Here is a 17,997-nt window from a genome sequence, read left to right on the forward strand (position 1 = left end):
AAGATCAGCTGTTTTAATCCACTTTTCATTCCAGAAAAATCTCAAGTAAGAAGAAAATTGATCAATATAACTTAATAGAATACCCTGTTGTCCTGTTTCCTACTCTTAGGTGGTTAAAAAATTATAATGGTCATAACTTGAAAAATATGTTCGGTCTCATATGAACGTATTTTTTATTTATTGCATGTTCACTGAAACAAGAATTATGTATGTACTATTCGTTATGTAACCATATTCATCCTTGTAAGACTTCTTTATGCACCAGCGGTTGTTTAGTTGCTATGACATTTTTCTCACTTTTACTTTCAGTTTCACTTTCTTTCTTTTCCGGAAGTAAACAAAAACAATAAACGTTCCTATTGTCAATACTGCAACGTTGTTTATATTGCTCATAAATGGCATAACAAACTATTCTGTTATAGAACGTTATTGTTCACTGACCACGATTTACGCAGTTCTCCTTTCTCCTTTCACTTGACAGGAAGTAACGTGCGTGTATATGGTTTGTAATAGTGTAGACACGGAAAACGTGGCTGTTGACTTTATAGACTTTTTAAAGGTTTATAAATAGTTTTTCAAATATAAAAGTGGATATATAAGGAACGTACATAATAAATTAATGTCACAGAAAATAAAATTTAAAAATAGTAAAGCTAAAAGTGTTAATTTAAATTGATTTCACCAATGTATATAACATGAGGAATCCGAGCTATTATACCGTAAGTGGACAATCAATGACAGAAAATGGACAGTCAGTAAAGAAAATAAAGCCGGACTCAACCTTCACCTACGAAAATACCAACAGTTCGTTTTATCAGCTTAGCATGACATCCCTCACCTCGCTTTCGGACATAGTTCGCCACCTGGCTCAACATTTGGGATAGGGGGCACACTTCAACCGCCATGGGCTACGAAACTTCTCCATGAGGTAAAGGAAATAAAAGCTAAGGTTAAGTCTCTTGAAAAGAAAGAAAAACTCGGCAACCAAGAGCGCATGGAAACCCAGTAGGGGCGCCACGATGGGCAGCCCCTTGAAGTCGGGTCGTGGAATGTAAATGGACTCAAACGGAAGTTAGGGGACGAAAACTTCATTTCACATTTGACATAGTATTTCTTTATCTTAGTGAAACCTGGATACCTAGTATAAATAGTTTAAATTAAGGAATATATGGTTTTGAGGACATACACATATTTGGACAAAAATCGAAATATAAAAAATCTGGGCGATATAGCGGAGGTATTTCGTTTTATTATAAAATTTGTTCAAAGGACCGTATAAAAATTGTTGATAAACATGTACATATAATTTTCTGGATTAAGATTGACAAGTGTATCTTTTCATATGATACAGCGAAATTTCGAACATCATCACACCAATTGGCAATTGAAACTGGAAGATATACAAACACCCCTCAACAAGAAAGATTTTGTAAATCCTGCAGCATGAACTTAATCGAATCGGAATACCACTTTCTTCTAGTGTGCCCAAAATACAAAGAACTAAGGAATAAATTGTTTAAAAAATATTTTTGCCATTGGCCAACTATAAATAAATTTAACCTTCTAATGAGCTCAAAATCAAAGAAAACTATTTATAATATTTCAAAATTTCTATTCTTTGCAAAGAGAATTAGAATATCATAAAAACTTCTTTCAAATAACTAAACCTAGAAACCACTTTTGTATAACATCGTTAACATTGTATGTTCTTGAAAATGTTCTATTCTACCCATTTGATTGTATCATTTTGTTTATGCTATAAACATAGTATTGTTTTATGCAATAAACTATGAAACTGAAACTGATGTGTGCACCAGATCGATAATCATGTGTCACTTCGGTTGTTAATAGCTGCTGACTTCAATTGATTAAACAAACATTTTGATCATGCCTTTCGGCTCCTTTCAAATATTACCGACTCTTGCACAGAAATTCTCCCAGGTCAAAACTGACGCACAGTACAAATTTATGATGCTCAATCCGGGCATTTAAGAGTTATGTGCGTCAAAACACGGGAGCTCGGGTCAATTGAAAGCATTTTATATACATTCATAATTATGAAACATAATAGTTTATAGTATAACAAACACAATTCTTAATATCTTATAGCACAAAAACTTAACATTATCACTATTAAAAGCCTAAGCAGCACTACATGTACCACACTTGTTTGGTTTCTTCCCTGTGTATATCCCCGTGTGACCATTGGAATGTGATGCTTGAATAAAAGCACCATCTCATATCTCAAGCAAGTATGTATGTCTTTTCTTATGCGTGTACTCATGTGAGGTCTCACACCATGAATACGGGTAAAACCAGCACCAAATTGTCCATATTTGTTCTGTTTTTCTCCTGTGTGTGTATCCTCGCGTGAACTTGGAGGTGTGATAATTGAACAAAAGCATCACCACATGTCTTACACGTGTAGGGCTTCTCTCCTACGTGTGTTTTCATGTGAGCCTTTAAATATTTATTTTGAGTAAAAGAAGCAACACACATATCACACTTGTAGGCCTTCTCTCCTGTGTGAATTCTCATGTGACTTAGCAGGCCATTTTTGTAAGAAAAGTCAGCATCACATGTCTCACACTTATATGGCTTTTCCCCTGTGTGTATTCTCATGTGACGCTTTAAATCATGTTTATGGGTAAAGAAAGCAGCACATGTTTCACACTTGTGTGGCTTCTCACCGGTGTGTATTCTCATATGACCTTGAAGACTTGATTTTTGAGTGAAAGCAGCACCACATGTCTCGCACTTGTGTGGTTTCTCCCCTGTGTGTATCCTCATGTGACAATGAAGGGTTGATGCTTGGGTAAAAGCAGCATCACATATCTTACACTCGTATGCCCTTTCTCCTGTGTGAGTTCTCATGTGAGGCTTCAAATCTTGCCTATGCCTAAACTCAGCACCACAAACCTCACACTTGTATGGTTTCTCTCCTGTATGTATCCTCTTGTGACCCTCGAGATGTGATAATTGAGTAAAAGAGGCAACACATATATCACACTTGTATGGCTTTTCTCCTGTATGTATTCTCATGTGAGGCTTCAGATAATGTTTATGGGTAAAAGCAGCACCGCATGTGTCACACTTGTATGGCTTTTCCCCTGTATGTATTTTCATGTGAGCTTTTAAATAGTGCCTCTGAGCGAAAGCGGCGACACACATGTCACACTTGAAATGCTTGACTTCTGTATGTATTTTTATGTGACCTTTTAAATATCTTTTCAGAGTGAAAGCAGCACCGCATTCCTCACATGTGTATGGCTTGTCTCCTGTGTGTATTCTCATATGGCTAAGCAAACTATTTTTGTAAGAAAAAGAAGCATCACATATTTCACATTTGTATGGCTTCTCTCCTGAGTGTATTCTTGCATGAGTTTTTAAATTACTTTTATGAGTGAAAACAGCACAACATGTCTCACACTTGTATGGCTTTTCTCCTGTGTGTGTTCTCATGTGACTTAGCAAACTCGTTCTGAAAGAAAAAGCAGCACCACAGTTCTCACATGTGTATGGCTTCTCTCCTGTGTGTTTTCTTTCATGAGTCTTTAAGTTACCTTTATGTTTAAAAGCAGCACCACAGATCTGACATATGTACGACTCCATGTCTCCATGTATTCTCATCTGATTTAAATGTTTTACTGAGTGACACTAGCAACACAAAGCTCAAACATGCATGGCCTTCCTCTTGTGTATTTTGTCAGATGGACGCGTAAATTTCTTTCGTATGAAACGGGAACATGTCTCTCACCCGTAGGCTTCTCTCCGATTTGTAGTCTCACAAAAGCTTAAAATAACGTTTGAAAGTAGAAACAGCACCACACACGTCACACTTGTACGGCTTTTCTCTTGTTAACATGTATATCCCTATGTATATATCAAAATTGTTTTATGCATGAATGCAGCACCACATGGCCCACACTTGAATGGCGTCTCTCCCGAGTGTTTTTTTCATTTGAATCTTTTCTTTTATTCTTTTCTAGGAGTACAACGTACGGTTTTCTCCAGTTTATATCCCTATTTTGATATCTAAATTGTTTTATGCCTGAATGCAGCACCAGATGGCTCACACTTGTATGGTGTCTGACTCCCCCAAGTGTTATATATCAGGTTAACATTTTCTTTTTCCTTTTCTTGGAGTACAGCATGACCCACATCTGTATCGCTTATCTTCTGCTCATGATACATGTACATGGTTTATGCTCATGGCTCATGGTCCTCGAGGGATTTTCTTTTGAAATCATCTGCATCTGCAAAACAGAACATAATCTGAATACATATACACATTCATACAAAAAGGATATCTGAATCTAAATCCCATATAGCCATTTTCACAGTATTTTGAGCATCTCGGAGTATGAATCACCATGGTAAAACTTAGCTTCTTCCATTGACATTATTTTTTTCATTCAGTGTATGTACTGGATGTTTTCATATTCTAAAGTGAAATTAGTGAGACACTTTGTGAAAGTTTTTGAGGTATGGCCATATGTAGAGTCCGTGATTTTGTTTTTTCCTATCATAACTGACTACGCCGCTTTGACATAGAAGAGAATACGATAATGCTGTATGTGCCTGTCAAAAGCAATAACAAAATAAACACTGTGACCATACAATCTCATGAAAGGTCTCTATAAACTTTTTATATATACCAAGTTTGATCGCAATATGTCGACCTTTACTTAATATTCAATACCAACCATTTTTCTATTAATAGTAACTTTGATCATAGAGGCCTCATACGCAATCCCATGAAAGGTCTCCATAAACTCTTCCTATATACCAAGTTTGGTCACTATATGTCAAACCTAGCTAAAATTATTAAATACATAAGGTGACTTTGATGCTGCCCTCCCACCTGCACACCCAAACAATGACACAAGTCATTCTAATAACCTGTTATCCCTTTGTGAAATCCTGGTTAAGACTATTACAATGTGCCTGTCAAAAAAAAGACAATCAAGGGCCATAATTTGTATTTAGGGTTTAAATGGAGTTATGTTACTTTATTGTAAGATGGTGGTCATTAATTGTGCGAAGTATTAAGTCGATTGAATGAAGAGTATAGAAGTTTTTTTTTATTAAAATCCAAACTTTCCCTAAAACTTTAACCTGCCCTAAAACTTTATCCTAAGTTCCTAAGTCAATCAGGGGCCATAACTTGTATTAAGGATAATATGGAGTTATGTTAACGCAATGTGTGATGGCCCTGAACAAATGTGTGAAGTATTAAGTGCATTGAATGAAGGGTATTGGACTTATAAGAAAAAAAATCACAATTAGGTTATATTCTGCATGAAGTGTTTTATGTTTAAAACTGCATGTAAGATCACACTTAAAAAAAAGTTTTTTAAGTTTTTTTTACCAACTGACTTAGACCCTAGAAGGAAACACTTCTTTTGAAATAAACCAATGTTACATTATTATTTTACAACTTTTAATCACGTTGGGCAATGATAACAGTAAAATATCATGCACATTTAAGACATTCTGGAATTTTTCTTTTAACATGCATGTAAAATATCTTTAAGAATAACAAAAAAAAAAACTTTTCAAAGATTGTGCAAATCTAAAGTTTTATTCCTTATTTTATACAAATATCTTGGCGCAAGTCTACTGTAAAGATGAAACAAGTTTGATACGGCACAGACAGATGCCAGAGCAATTTTTAAGTTAACAGTGACGCAGAAAAATCAAGAAGGGCCATAGGGCCTAAAAAAAAATACATTTGGTTCGGGTTACCCGACCCTACCTACGGAATAGGCGCCGACCCTACCATTTTGATAGTCAGTTTGAAAAAAAAATGAAAAAATAAAAAAAAAAATATATTTTTTTATTTTTTTTTTCAATAAGTAGTTTAAAACCTTATTTGCTTATATAGAAGATAACTTTAACACCATTCTCCAATGATGAAAATGACATTCTATTATAAAGCCTAATAAAACTAGAAATGTGTCCATAGGACACGGATGCCCCCACTTCGATTTTTTGTCACAGAAAATAAGCCATAATGATTATTCAGGATAATCTGCACATATAGGATAAGTTGAGTTGAGTTGGGTTTTACGGCATCGCAAGACTGTATAGGTTATATGGCGCCATTCAGGCAGGAAAAAACTTGTTGGATCCACATTGGACACATACTTTTCAAGAATTAGATTGGAAACATATATTTTTGAAGTATTTTTGGCAAAAAAGGGCCGTAACTCCTAAATGACTAAAGCGATGTCCATGACTATCGAACTTGATCAAGATATTATGGTCACAAACATGTGTTTAAAGTTTGGTGAGGATTGGACAAACAGTTTTCAAGAATTAGATTGGAAACATATATTTTTGAAGTATTTTTGGCAAAAAAGGGCCGTAACTCCTAAATGACTAAAGCGATTTCCATGACTATCGAACTTGATCAAGATATTATGGTCACAAACATGTGTTTAAAGTTTGGTGAGGATTGGACAAACGGTTTTCAAGAATTAGATCGGAAACAATCTTCGGGACGTACGTACGTACAGACAGACAGACGTACGTACGGACAAGGGCAACCCTATATGCCGCCACTTTGTGGGGGCATAAAAATAAATAAAAAGCCTACCTACCCTACCTATTTTTGAAAAGGATGTAACCCTAACCAAACAAATTTTTTTTTAGGCCTAGGCGACAACTACCCTGACAGTGTTTTGTTTAGTGCAATCTAAAAGCTGTTTCCCCTAGCGAAAAAGTGTTCATTTTTCCCAAGAATTCATGATATTTCCCAATTAATTGAATACATTTCCTGTGAATGAATAAAAAAGCAATGATTTAATTAAAAAACAACAACAATATCTTGACAAGACTAACTCTCTTAAAGGGACTATACACCAGATGGGCACCTAAAAAAGTTTCTTCAGTTACGAATCTCAGGACAATTATCTTTTTTAATGGAAAAACACGAAAAAGCTGCGAAAACTAAATTAATTGTAAACTATGTGGTACAAATGTACTTCTGTTAGTTAGTTTCAATGCATTGTACACATCGATATCAAAGAGATGTCAGTTTTTCAACAAATTTCTCTTTTTTTCCCCTTATATCATCATACAGTGTATAGCCCCTTTAAAGCATAATGTATGCCTAAAAAAGTGAAACATGTATATATAAACTTTTGCTATTTCAGCATGATTTTGTGGAAAAAAATCCCAATTTGGAAAGAACTGGAGGTGAAAATAATTCCAAAAAAAAAATCACTAAAATTCCTCAGGCCTTTTCCTATTATATAGTTCCCATGGCTTCCTCTATTGGACTCATTCCACTAGCAAAATATTTCTGTATTTGTTTATTTGGCATCCTAATGAGTTGTGTGATGAAAGTTTTGAGGATTATTGAATTCAGTTCTTTTTTATCACATTAAAGCTGCACGTGCACCCCACAGATTGAACATTTTGACAACTTTTTTATTTTTTGTCTTGGAACTAGCCAATGTTTGTGAAAATGCATGGAAACTAGTTATATAAGACTGCTGACAAATATTAGATCGCAGAGTGTTATATTCAGGGATGATAACAGAGCCAAGTTGCCAATCCTGAAAATGTCTGCATGGGGTTCAGGGGGCCGCTTAAGGCCCCCGATGGGTCCAGGGCAAAGCCCTGGTGGGGGGACAAGGGGGGCGAAGCCCCCCGAAGCTGTCCGTATTTCAGGGATTCTAATACCCTTTTTTGCCTTAGAATAGTGTTCAAGGAGTACACCTTTCGGTTTGGTAGATATAATTATGTTCAACACGAGACATCCACAATCAGAACAATTATCAGGAATCTTAGCAGTGAAGTTTAACACCTTTGTCTTTAAACAAAGTTAAATTTACTTTTTTCTACCTGAAGTCACAGGCATTAGACATGTACCTGACATTTTGATTCAGTTGTCCACTTCCCATAAAACTCAACTGGCTATGATCAAATGGCTGTGTATGAACAGTCTACACTGTGGGATGTTTGATTTATAATAATGAACAACATATCGATTATCATGCTTGCAAATGTTTATTGTAAGTGTTAATTATTCAATTTTTATGTATCATATAAAGAATATTTATTCCATTTCTGCACATTTGATGAAAATATAATGTTATTAATTATTATATATATTATTCCAAGTAATATCCAAACTGGACTTAAATGCTTTGACAGCGTAGCCGTTGTGGACATGGTGGACTTTGACGTATTATGGTCTCTAAGCCAGATTCTTTCCCCTCATGGTGTTAAACGAGTCCAGTAGCACACAAACTAGATTGTCCCACGGCAGTTCAAGTCTCTCAAACTGGCTTTCAATTTCTATGAAAATTGATTCAGAATCAGCCCTTGTGATTTTTAAGGAGGCCAAATGTCTCAACACTATTTCTTTCTCTATAGCAGAAAAATAGCTGAAACAGTTTTCTCAGTGTGTTTGTTGACTTGTCTTAGTTGAAACAAAACCGAGATCCATTAACTCCTCCACATGTTCATCATTGAAATGGCTAGCCACTCCGTAAGTCATCTTGTATGATGCTGTACACCTTTGAAGTTTTAATTCGCTGAGAGCTTTTGTACCTTTGGCAAGTGTCTTAAGTAAGACACACTACTGTGGTGCCAGGGAGCATGTTCTGTCATAAATCCAAGTATCATGGCCTCTGGATTGAATTGTCAGTCAATGACAGGAACAACTGGATGCATTGGCTGAGGTATCTGTTCATCCCTGACTTTTGTAACCATCAACATACCTGGAAATACAAATTACAACTATATAATTTAAATCTCACTCAAACTGGGTCCTCAAGAGGTTTTGTTGAACTGTCTCAAATAGAAAATAAAATGACTGCCTCTACGTAATATGTATTACTACTACAAAATATTTATTCTTTTTTTTCTTTTTTCTTTTAATTTGAACCAAACCAATTTTCATTTGAACCTCCCATTGTGGTCAACAGCCACTTCTTATTGAGAACAATGCTTCAGACATTATGAGAATAATAAAGAAACGGTTTACAGCGTAAAATAATAATTTGTAAAATAAAAATCGATTATTATGACACAATCCGAATCGGATTCAGACTTAGCCGGCACGTTCATCCCCATAGCTTTCAGCAAATCCAAGTCCAATCCGATTATCACAAGTGGTCCTTTTACCCCCATAGCATAGTTCTTTGGAATAGCCTGCCCGTCAATGTAGCAACTCTGCCAGCAACAGAACTTGATAGGTTCAAACAGGCAGTGTCAAGCTTACAATATTAGTTTTACGTACTATCATATTTTACTTTTTAAAAATGTTCTCACGACTAACTAGTTTTAACCATGACTGGATTTTGTTTTTCTATTCCATGTCCCACAATGTTATCTTTTATTTCTTTCTTTCACTTTACTAACAGTCCGACGCGCACCTGCCAGTAATACTCGAAAGAGGGGTTCGGCAGTATTCAAAGATAGATAGATAGATAGATAGATAGATAGATAGATAGATAGGGATGTCCGAAATAATGCTACATGCGCAAATTTCATTATTAGTTTGATCACTTTCTATAAACTTAAAAAGAAACGTTTCGGGAATTTCTCTTAAAAATAAATGGCAAATATACCCTTTAAATCGACGAATCTATGTTTCGAAGTTGGTGGTGGTCGTTTTTTTTTCCAATTTTCCAATACCCGTTTATTCGTCTGTCATATCCGGATACGACCATCCGGATATTGTCTTCTAGTCCCATCGGTAATTTCCGTTATCACCGGATGCTATCTTAACCAATCATATAGCTCGATTGCCAAGACGTAAATAGGTTCGTTAATTTCCGGCTTTACACTTCCGAAAAACTCACCTTTCGTACCCATGTTGTTCAAACTGAGCTCGATTCGGTCCCTGTACCCCCCCCCCCCCCCCCTAGAAAAAAACTCAACGGATTTACATTAATCTCAAAATCGATCCGTGAGGCCTTAAATCCGGAATTCCGGATTAATCCGGAATTTTATCATCCCTGTATATTTAAATTAAAAAATTGACCTTTTGTGCATTTTTTTTAAACCGTGAGTAATTGTTTAAGCCATAAAACATTAATTTTCAAACGGAAATATGAAAATCTATGATTATAATTTTTTGTCAGCAATCTTACATCATTGGTTTGCAAATATTTACACAAAAATTTGCTCTTTTAAAGACATAAAATAAAAAAAATGTGAGAGTGCAGCTTTAAGAGATCAGTATAATTGTGACAATTACATGAATTTGTTGAATCCACCTTTTGCTATATTTGCTGATACAAAGTTTCCTTAATAAAATATTTACTGCTTTGGCTATAACTGTCTGATTGAGACAGAAAGAATTCATGAAAAAGTAATGCCGGGCATATTTATTGTGCCTAGTGTCACGATTGACCATACGGAAATTGTGCTATTTGGCTGAGCCTTAGTATAAAAGACCTGGCCACTTTTGATCAGCGCGCCAGACCTGGGGAACCGCTCAATTCGCGTCACGGGCGTTCTTGGTACCAGAAATACGGAAACTATATTCGTATTACACTTCTATATCACATGTAGTCTAAGTATAAACTTTACTCAAATAACTGTGGAGAGTATATACCAACGTATAATAAATTAGTGCTAAACGAACACGGACTTGTTGAGTATATACATAAAGGATGAACAAACCACTATACGATCATAAAGAATAACAAGATAAACTATTGTTGTGTAAATATATATAAAAGAATAACTGGAAAGACAGCTACGAATAAACTGCAATCACGGTTCTAAGAACTTGGTGACATTCTTTTTATGTGGTCATAGAAACGAGAGAGGGCCACACATGTAATATTGCATACTAAGATCAGTATGCAATATTACATGTAAGTGTCACACTTTATTGCAATAGATTTTTACACTCGCACAGGTTGATATTTCAGCCATTTCAGGTCTATTAAAAGAGGAAACAAAATAATATTTTAATAATCTTCTCAATTGCAGGAGACAGAAAAGCATGTTCTTTTAACTGTCAAAATTCCAGATTTTTTTATATAAAGCAATAATTTCTTTTCACAAATGGCATTTTTCCATCAACAGAACTTTTCCCAAAAGGTCTAGGGTCTTCTTACTAACTGGGATGCAAACAAAATGTAAATCGACGAACCAACTACCCGCTAATTTCACCCATATTTTCCAGATTTAAAATACATTATCCCGCTTAAAAGCATCATCAATTCAACACATGTGCCTATTACAACCATCATATAGTGTAATTCTTGTTAGGTATTGTTGTGACAGTCCCCCAATCATTATTTATAAGCCTGGAAATATTTATTTTTATTTATTTTAATACATTTTCTTCTTTTTTTGAGGGGTTGGGGGGGGGGGGGGGGGGGGGGTCAGTGGCTTAGCTGCCGTTACGCACAATACGCCAGTGCGTACAAATTGTCGCACCAGTCAGAAAATATTGGGGCCAGAAATGCAATAAATACTGAAGGGTAGGGGGAGAAGCGTTCGCGGGCCGCCTATTTTGAATAAGTGAGACAACAAAAATCTAAAAAAATCCTATTGTTCAGTAAGAGTCTCGTTTACCGTTTAATTGAAGGAGCACCTTTTTTATCCCTGCACTATACAGGGCCAGTTATACAAGTTATATAAGCCTGGTGAGTAGTTTCCCTTATTGTTCAGTCATAAATTAATCGTCGATAAATACTAAATATATATCCGAACAATATTTACAAAGCGGCAAGTTTCAAAATATCAAATGCCAACCTTGAACCTCCTCATCTTGACATGTTCAAAGATTATCTTCAAACAGTTGATAATGCTGATAAACTAAACTCTTAGCTGCAAAATGGGAACATTTTTATGGGTTTTCCTCACAAGTTTTCAAGTTTTATTTTCAAACAACTCAGTTCATGTAACATGACAGCATGAGCATGTGAAAAAGAAATACATAATAACAACGAGGCTGTTGTAAAAAGTTAACATTCCATATTCAAAGGTACAAAGCAATAAAACGGGAGAGACATATGTTATACAATGATTTATATGAATATGTCGAGAGTTATAGAGTATCGGATACATGTGTTATTGTACAGTACAAATATATTAACATTTAGAACAGTTTTACTATTTCCTTCACAAATTTACACAACTTTTTGTATTTCGACATTTGAGTGTTACACATACACATTAGAGATTTAAATTTGATGACATTCGGATTAACATAGTATTTTTTATCAATAAATCGCTTTCTGCTATTGGTTAAAGCTTTACATTCAAGTAGATAGTGATATTCGTCTTTAATGCTACTGTTTGCTTGACACAAAGGACACTTCCTTGATGACATATCAAGTCCAATCCAGCTTCCTGTCTCGATAGGAAGATGATGGTTTCTGGTTCGAAATTTAATCATAAACTTTAACAATTTGTAAGGTGAAGTTTTTAGATAGTTCTCAATTCCGAACTCGTTCTTAAACAATATAAAGTTGTTGCATTTACTGGAAGTGTTAACAATGCTATACCATTCATTTAAAAACAAATCTATGAGTTTCTGTTTAACATTGCAAGTCAACCAAGTCTTGCATAGTATACGATGAAACGGGCGTCAAACCGTTATCAATTGACATAGAGACTAGAATGATTTCATATTGGACAATTAACTTGTATCACCATTGTACCCAAAATTAGCAACAACTATGTATACGATAATGTTAAGTAATTATATTTGTGATGTAAACATACTTAGAAATACTTTTTTATGGATTTCTTTTGTCAAAAAAATATTCATAAAATGTGGTCTTAATAATATAACCCCAAGGTGGTACATTTTGTTTAGGTTTTTTGTGAAGCATTATAATTAAATGTGTGAGTGCCCCTAAGTATTTGATATAAGAGGACAATACAGCACAAATTTAAGATAGACGTGTCTGTTTTAACTGTTAATATTCATGATATATTTTGATTTTAAATATCAGATAAACAAATATTCTCTACAGATATTGACAAGACCCATTTCTCAAAATTGTCGAATATACTGCGGGTAAAAAATATGCTTCTTATATTAATGGCTCACTGCAACTTGTGTTTATACTTTATACCTAGGCAAAAAAATAATAATTGTTTGTTTAGGGTAACCTTCCCAAAATTTCTAGGTAGGGTAGGTAGGGATCTATTTTTATTTTCTTTATTTATTTTTTTCAAAATCTGTCTTAAGTTTAGAGTGTTTTCTTGCACATGGCAGTCTTTCCTACATTACTGTCATTGCCTGACTTTGTTTAATCATATAAACAATAATTATGATTAAAATCTGCATTTATCCGCCCTTCGTAACTCTATTCGCTAACGAATATTTTTTTTGCTCAGGATCGGAAAAAAATAGTTAGGGTCAGCGCATTTCTAGGTAGGGTCGGGTTTTTTTTAGGCCTTACGAATACGATAAAAATTGTTCTTGACTTTTTCTGGAGTATACCTTTTGTAACATTACATTACAATGTGAAGGATCTTTTTTATATACCACCCCCCCACTCCCAAATTAAATTTGTCGTCACTTGTCCAGTCTTGGACTGCTTCACGTTTGCCGTGAACGGGAAATCGAAACCCGATGGGTAATAGAGATCTTCGCCCAGAAGAAGCATCAACGTATTGCATTACACTTTCGGGTGTAATTTTATGGAGTAATCGTTGACAATTTCCTTCAGTGCATACTTTAAATGACTTTTGCTATGAAACAGAAGTTTGTTTCGTGTTCAAAATGTTAAATGAGCTTAGGAAAACCTTTTTACAAACGTTCATATGCATGTTCCTTTTTTAAGACAATAACCATTTTTGAATTTTCTACGAAGCCGTTTTAGACATAGCATTTTTGAATTTAATATATAATATTTAGATGACATGAAGTGAATTCTTAATGATAAAGAATAGGTCCTTCTTAATCATTAAGAATTCACTTCATGTCATCTAACTGACTTAGAATACAACCTCATTGGCTGATACATTGTCGACGCAAAATCTGACACAGGTATCGGATGATTGGCAGTAGGCGGATCTTTAAACCAGGCATGAGAATGGCTGATTTACAAAAAAGAGGAAAAATTTCGCCGGGGGTCAAGGGGGTTTTAAGGGATTTCAGTACTCTGAGACTGTCTTAAAATGAAAGGTTATATCACTGAAAATCAATAATCCAGATTAATCCTTCAACTAATTAGTCAGGTTTACACTGATATTACTTTTGTTTGGAGAAGGAACAAGGTTACTGATTACACTCAGCTTCCAGTTATAAGGGATAACATTTGCTACTTTGTAGGCCTTAAATGTCATTTGAAGAAGGTAATAAAAAAATATTTTCTGATGCCAACTGACTATTGCACCAAACATACCATTTACATCAAAGTGATTTCATGCCTGATGCATAGGCATGTTTGTACCCTTTATGCTTTACTGTCTGGTATTTGAGTATACACCCATCCAATACAGTCTGCAATCTTTGCTTGACGAGGGCTTGGTGTTTTTCACTTTTCACATGATCTGCTACCGCAACAAAACCTCTGCTCCCATAGTTAATGGATTTTAAACAAAGTTCACAATAAGCATTTCCAGTCGTACACACTTTCACTACATCATTGCCCACTGTACATTTGTACGGTTTACCATCAATCAATAAGTCAATTTCTCGCTCTAGCCATGCAAACGAAAATTTATTTTTCACTGTGGCATCAATTTCTTTGACTTTAACAACATCATTTTTGCCTAATTTCTCCATTTTGTAATACTTCAACAACAAAAATAATATTCTTACTCCATTTTGAAAAGAAGGCCAATGTGAGGATAGAAGAAGACTTTCGATTGGACAACGAAATTGTAATACGCTATTCCATTGGCAGAAATCCATATACGGATTCCTTTGAATGTTATCGCTGAATCTTTTCACTTTTGGTATACCTCGGATATCTAGCTTGAATTCGGTTTAAGATAAAACGGCAGAAGACTAACGGCCATCGGTAATGTACCAGCAAAATGGTGTACCCCTTACCCCCCCACCCCTAAAAAACTCCTCAGATTTACATCGATCTAAAAAATGACCCTGGCGGAACCAAAAACCACGGAATTCCGCGGATCCGCGGAAAATTCTCATGCCTGTTAAACACGCGCGGAAGTTGAATTCTTAATGATTAAGTCTACTACCATACTTAATGACTGCCTATTTGCAATTTCATTGGCTGAAAATGTAGGATGTATTCTAATCGTGGATTAAATGCAGATGATCCTGTACTAATAAAATTATTTTGCTAAACGGTATCATTCAGACGTATGACAAAACCTAGAACTCTAGGGGGGCCGAGCCCAACCCCCCCCTCCCCTGACCCCCCCCATTAGTTCATTCCGCCCAATTCAACCATAACTGTGCGTATACTTTGAGGGTAGTGGTCATAGGGTGTGGCATTAAAACGCACGGTGCCCCTGTGGACAGAACTGCTAATCTTTCACATTGGAGGATTGGCCAAAATCTTTTTTGGCTTAAAATGTATGTTAGATCTAGTACATACATATAAGAATAATTATGTGTACGTTATGCACCAGTCAATATGTTACCACGGCCCCCCAGGTCGGGGGAATAGCGGGGACTTTGACTTTCGGTCCAGCCAAGCCCGGGTAAAACCTCCGCCCTGCGGGAATGAACTGATGGTAAAAACCCTGCCAAATGCCCCCGCACCCCAGGGAACATTACCCGCTATATTTGGCGCGAATAAAAAAACCACCGCATTCACCCGGCACTGCGAGGCCACCGGGAAGGTAAAAACACGGCCCATTTCCCCGGCTATCCCCGGTATACCCCCGGACCTTGGGGGCCGTGATTACAATTGACTGGTGCATTATATGTGTTGTAATGCTAACGTGTAACCTTCATACGACTGTTTTTGTTTTTTCCAGTCACGAAATTACATGACAATTCACATTTCGGATTTGTTTTTCTGTTACAACAAAAATAAAAATAAGATTAGCTAGCTAATTTGTCTTATTAAAACTCACATAGATAGATATTCCACAGGTCAGCTCTGGGAAACTACGTTAATCTTTACATTAATATCAACTATAACAAATTAGTAACACTCAACAGTTTTACTTTTTAAAAGACGCAGAAAACAAAACTCCTTCCAGTGGCTACTTCCCTTCACGGCATTTCCTACGATATGAGTGAAATACGAACTCACATGTTAGGTTATTTTCTCGACAATAAGAAATGTTTTTTTGTTGTTGTTTTTATAAAATTATGAATATTTTCGCAAAAGTGAGTTAAGGCTTTACGGGGTATTAAGATTTAAGACCAAAGACCAAACTTTGACCAAAATACAAATTGGGGGGGGGGGGGGGGGGGAGATTGTCAACCTCAGACCGAAGATTGTTTTCATCATGTACACTTTTAGATTTACTTTGTCCAACAACTATCAAAGTATTTCGCAGTCCAAAGTTTTATTTTGGACTACTGGACAGCATATGCGCAGGAGTCAGCAATTCCGCAAAGTATGAAAACTATTTAACATACTTTATTTATATCATATTTTATTATTTATATCAAATGTACACATTTTTACCTAATAAAATACTTTTTGAACAAATTGAATTACCAATCACGTATACTACTGCTTAAAATCTGATCGAAGTTGCAAATAAACGAACCAGAAGATGATGCATGTATGTATTATGCCACATAACACTGAATTCGACAATAATCTCATAGGTTAAATACTTGTAAAGCATGCCTAATAGAAGAGAGATGTGACTTTAGCAGCTTTTGCAAATGCCCATAATAAGAAGCTCATTAGCCCCACAGCGACATACTTAAGGCTATACAATTTATAAATATTACGTTGAAGTGTATTAAGTGTGGTGGGGAATACAAGAAGCTGTTCACTGATGATGTTCTTCTCACATGTGCCAACACAGACTGTTCAGGTCTGGGCTTTTCTGGGTCGTTGTCCCGACCAGCTCATAATGAAAACTTTTTTTTGCAACAACCCCTCTGCATGACCAACTTATTGCAGATGAAGCCAACCTAACAGACTTATGCCATTATACATGAGCTCCTTTGTCAGCTTATGGTCAATATTTTTGTCATCAATGACTTGCCATCTTCATAACGTTTATATATAGCTACCCAGAATATTTATTACGGAAGTGTGGCAAGGAACCGGTAACCCAGTGTTCAGAACTAGCATTAAGCCAATGGCCGATTAGCTAAACACTACAAAGATGGCCTCGGCTGTTCCTTGGAAAAATGACCCAAGTTCAGGCTTATGTCATGGATATTACACAGCACTTTTGGTCGCATAGGTGCTTTACCTGTTAAGAACCGGGGCAGTTTTGTCAACAAATCATCCTCTTCAAGGAATCCCTTTCACGAAGAAGCCCCACCTCTAGGAAACACTATTTAAGCCTAAGTTTAAGGGTCTGACACTGAACCTAATGACATATCCGTGAATGGCGTTCATCAGTGTTGTTATACATTGAGTTCGTCACTTCAGATGATAGTTCATGTATAGGATCTCTACGTACAGCAAAGAGTTAACTTTGATTGGGGTTTGATCAAGGTTGTAAGAAACCGTACACGTTATGGCACATGACTAAGTTGCATGAAACTGACTACAGACATTCCGAGATAGTCACGTAAATTGAACCACATATCGCACAACTGCGTTAACTCACAAAATTGATTAACATGTATTCATGCATTGTTTCTATTTATATTACTATCACCAACACAACTGAGTTTAAAAAATAAACACAATCCAAAACAATGTGTTCGTTATTCCTGACACTTATGATGTTTTTATCTTTGCCTTAATTTATTATTTGTTTTATTGATATAACATATGAAATAAATGGTGAAATAATTATTCATCTTAAATATAATGTTTGTTTTCTTAGCACGTTAATCAACTGTTATCTTTTGTAATCCTATTTCCCGTGCGATCATTCACACGTTCTCGATCACGCTCGATAGCTGCTTTAAAAATTGAAAACAGAGACCGGATG

General features: G+C 35.7%; 1 protein-coding gene across 1 annotated transcript; it reads right to left on the minus strand.

Annotated features, from left to right (window-relative positions):
• Window positions 1–1,231: 1,231 nt before the first annotated feature.
• Window positions 1,232–16,101, minus strand: LOC128222143 (zinc finger protein 235-like). The gene is made up of 2 exons (XM_052931013.1): window positions 15,994–16,101; window positions 1,232–4,256 (listed from the first exon to the last, which is right to left on the minus strand). Exon 2 carries the CDS (start codon window positions 3,628–3,630, stop codon window positions 2,293–2,295), a length of 1,338 nt encoding a protein of 445 aa, XP_052786973.1. The 5' UTR covers window positions 3,631–4,256; window positions 15,994–16,101; the 3' UTR covers window positions 1,232–2,292.
• Window positions 16,102–17,997: the final 1,896 nt, after the last annotated feature.

The sequence above is a fragment of the Mya arenaria genome, chromosome 16 (genome assembly GCF_026914265.1).
Source record: "Mya arenaria isolate MELC-2E11 chromosome 16, ASM2691426v1".
NCBI lineage: Eukaryota > Metazoa > Mollusca > Bivalvia > Myida > Myidae > Mya > Mya arenaria.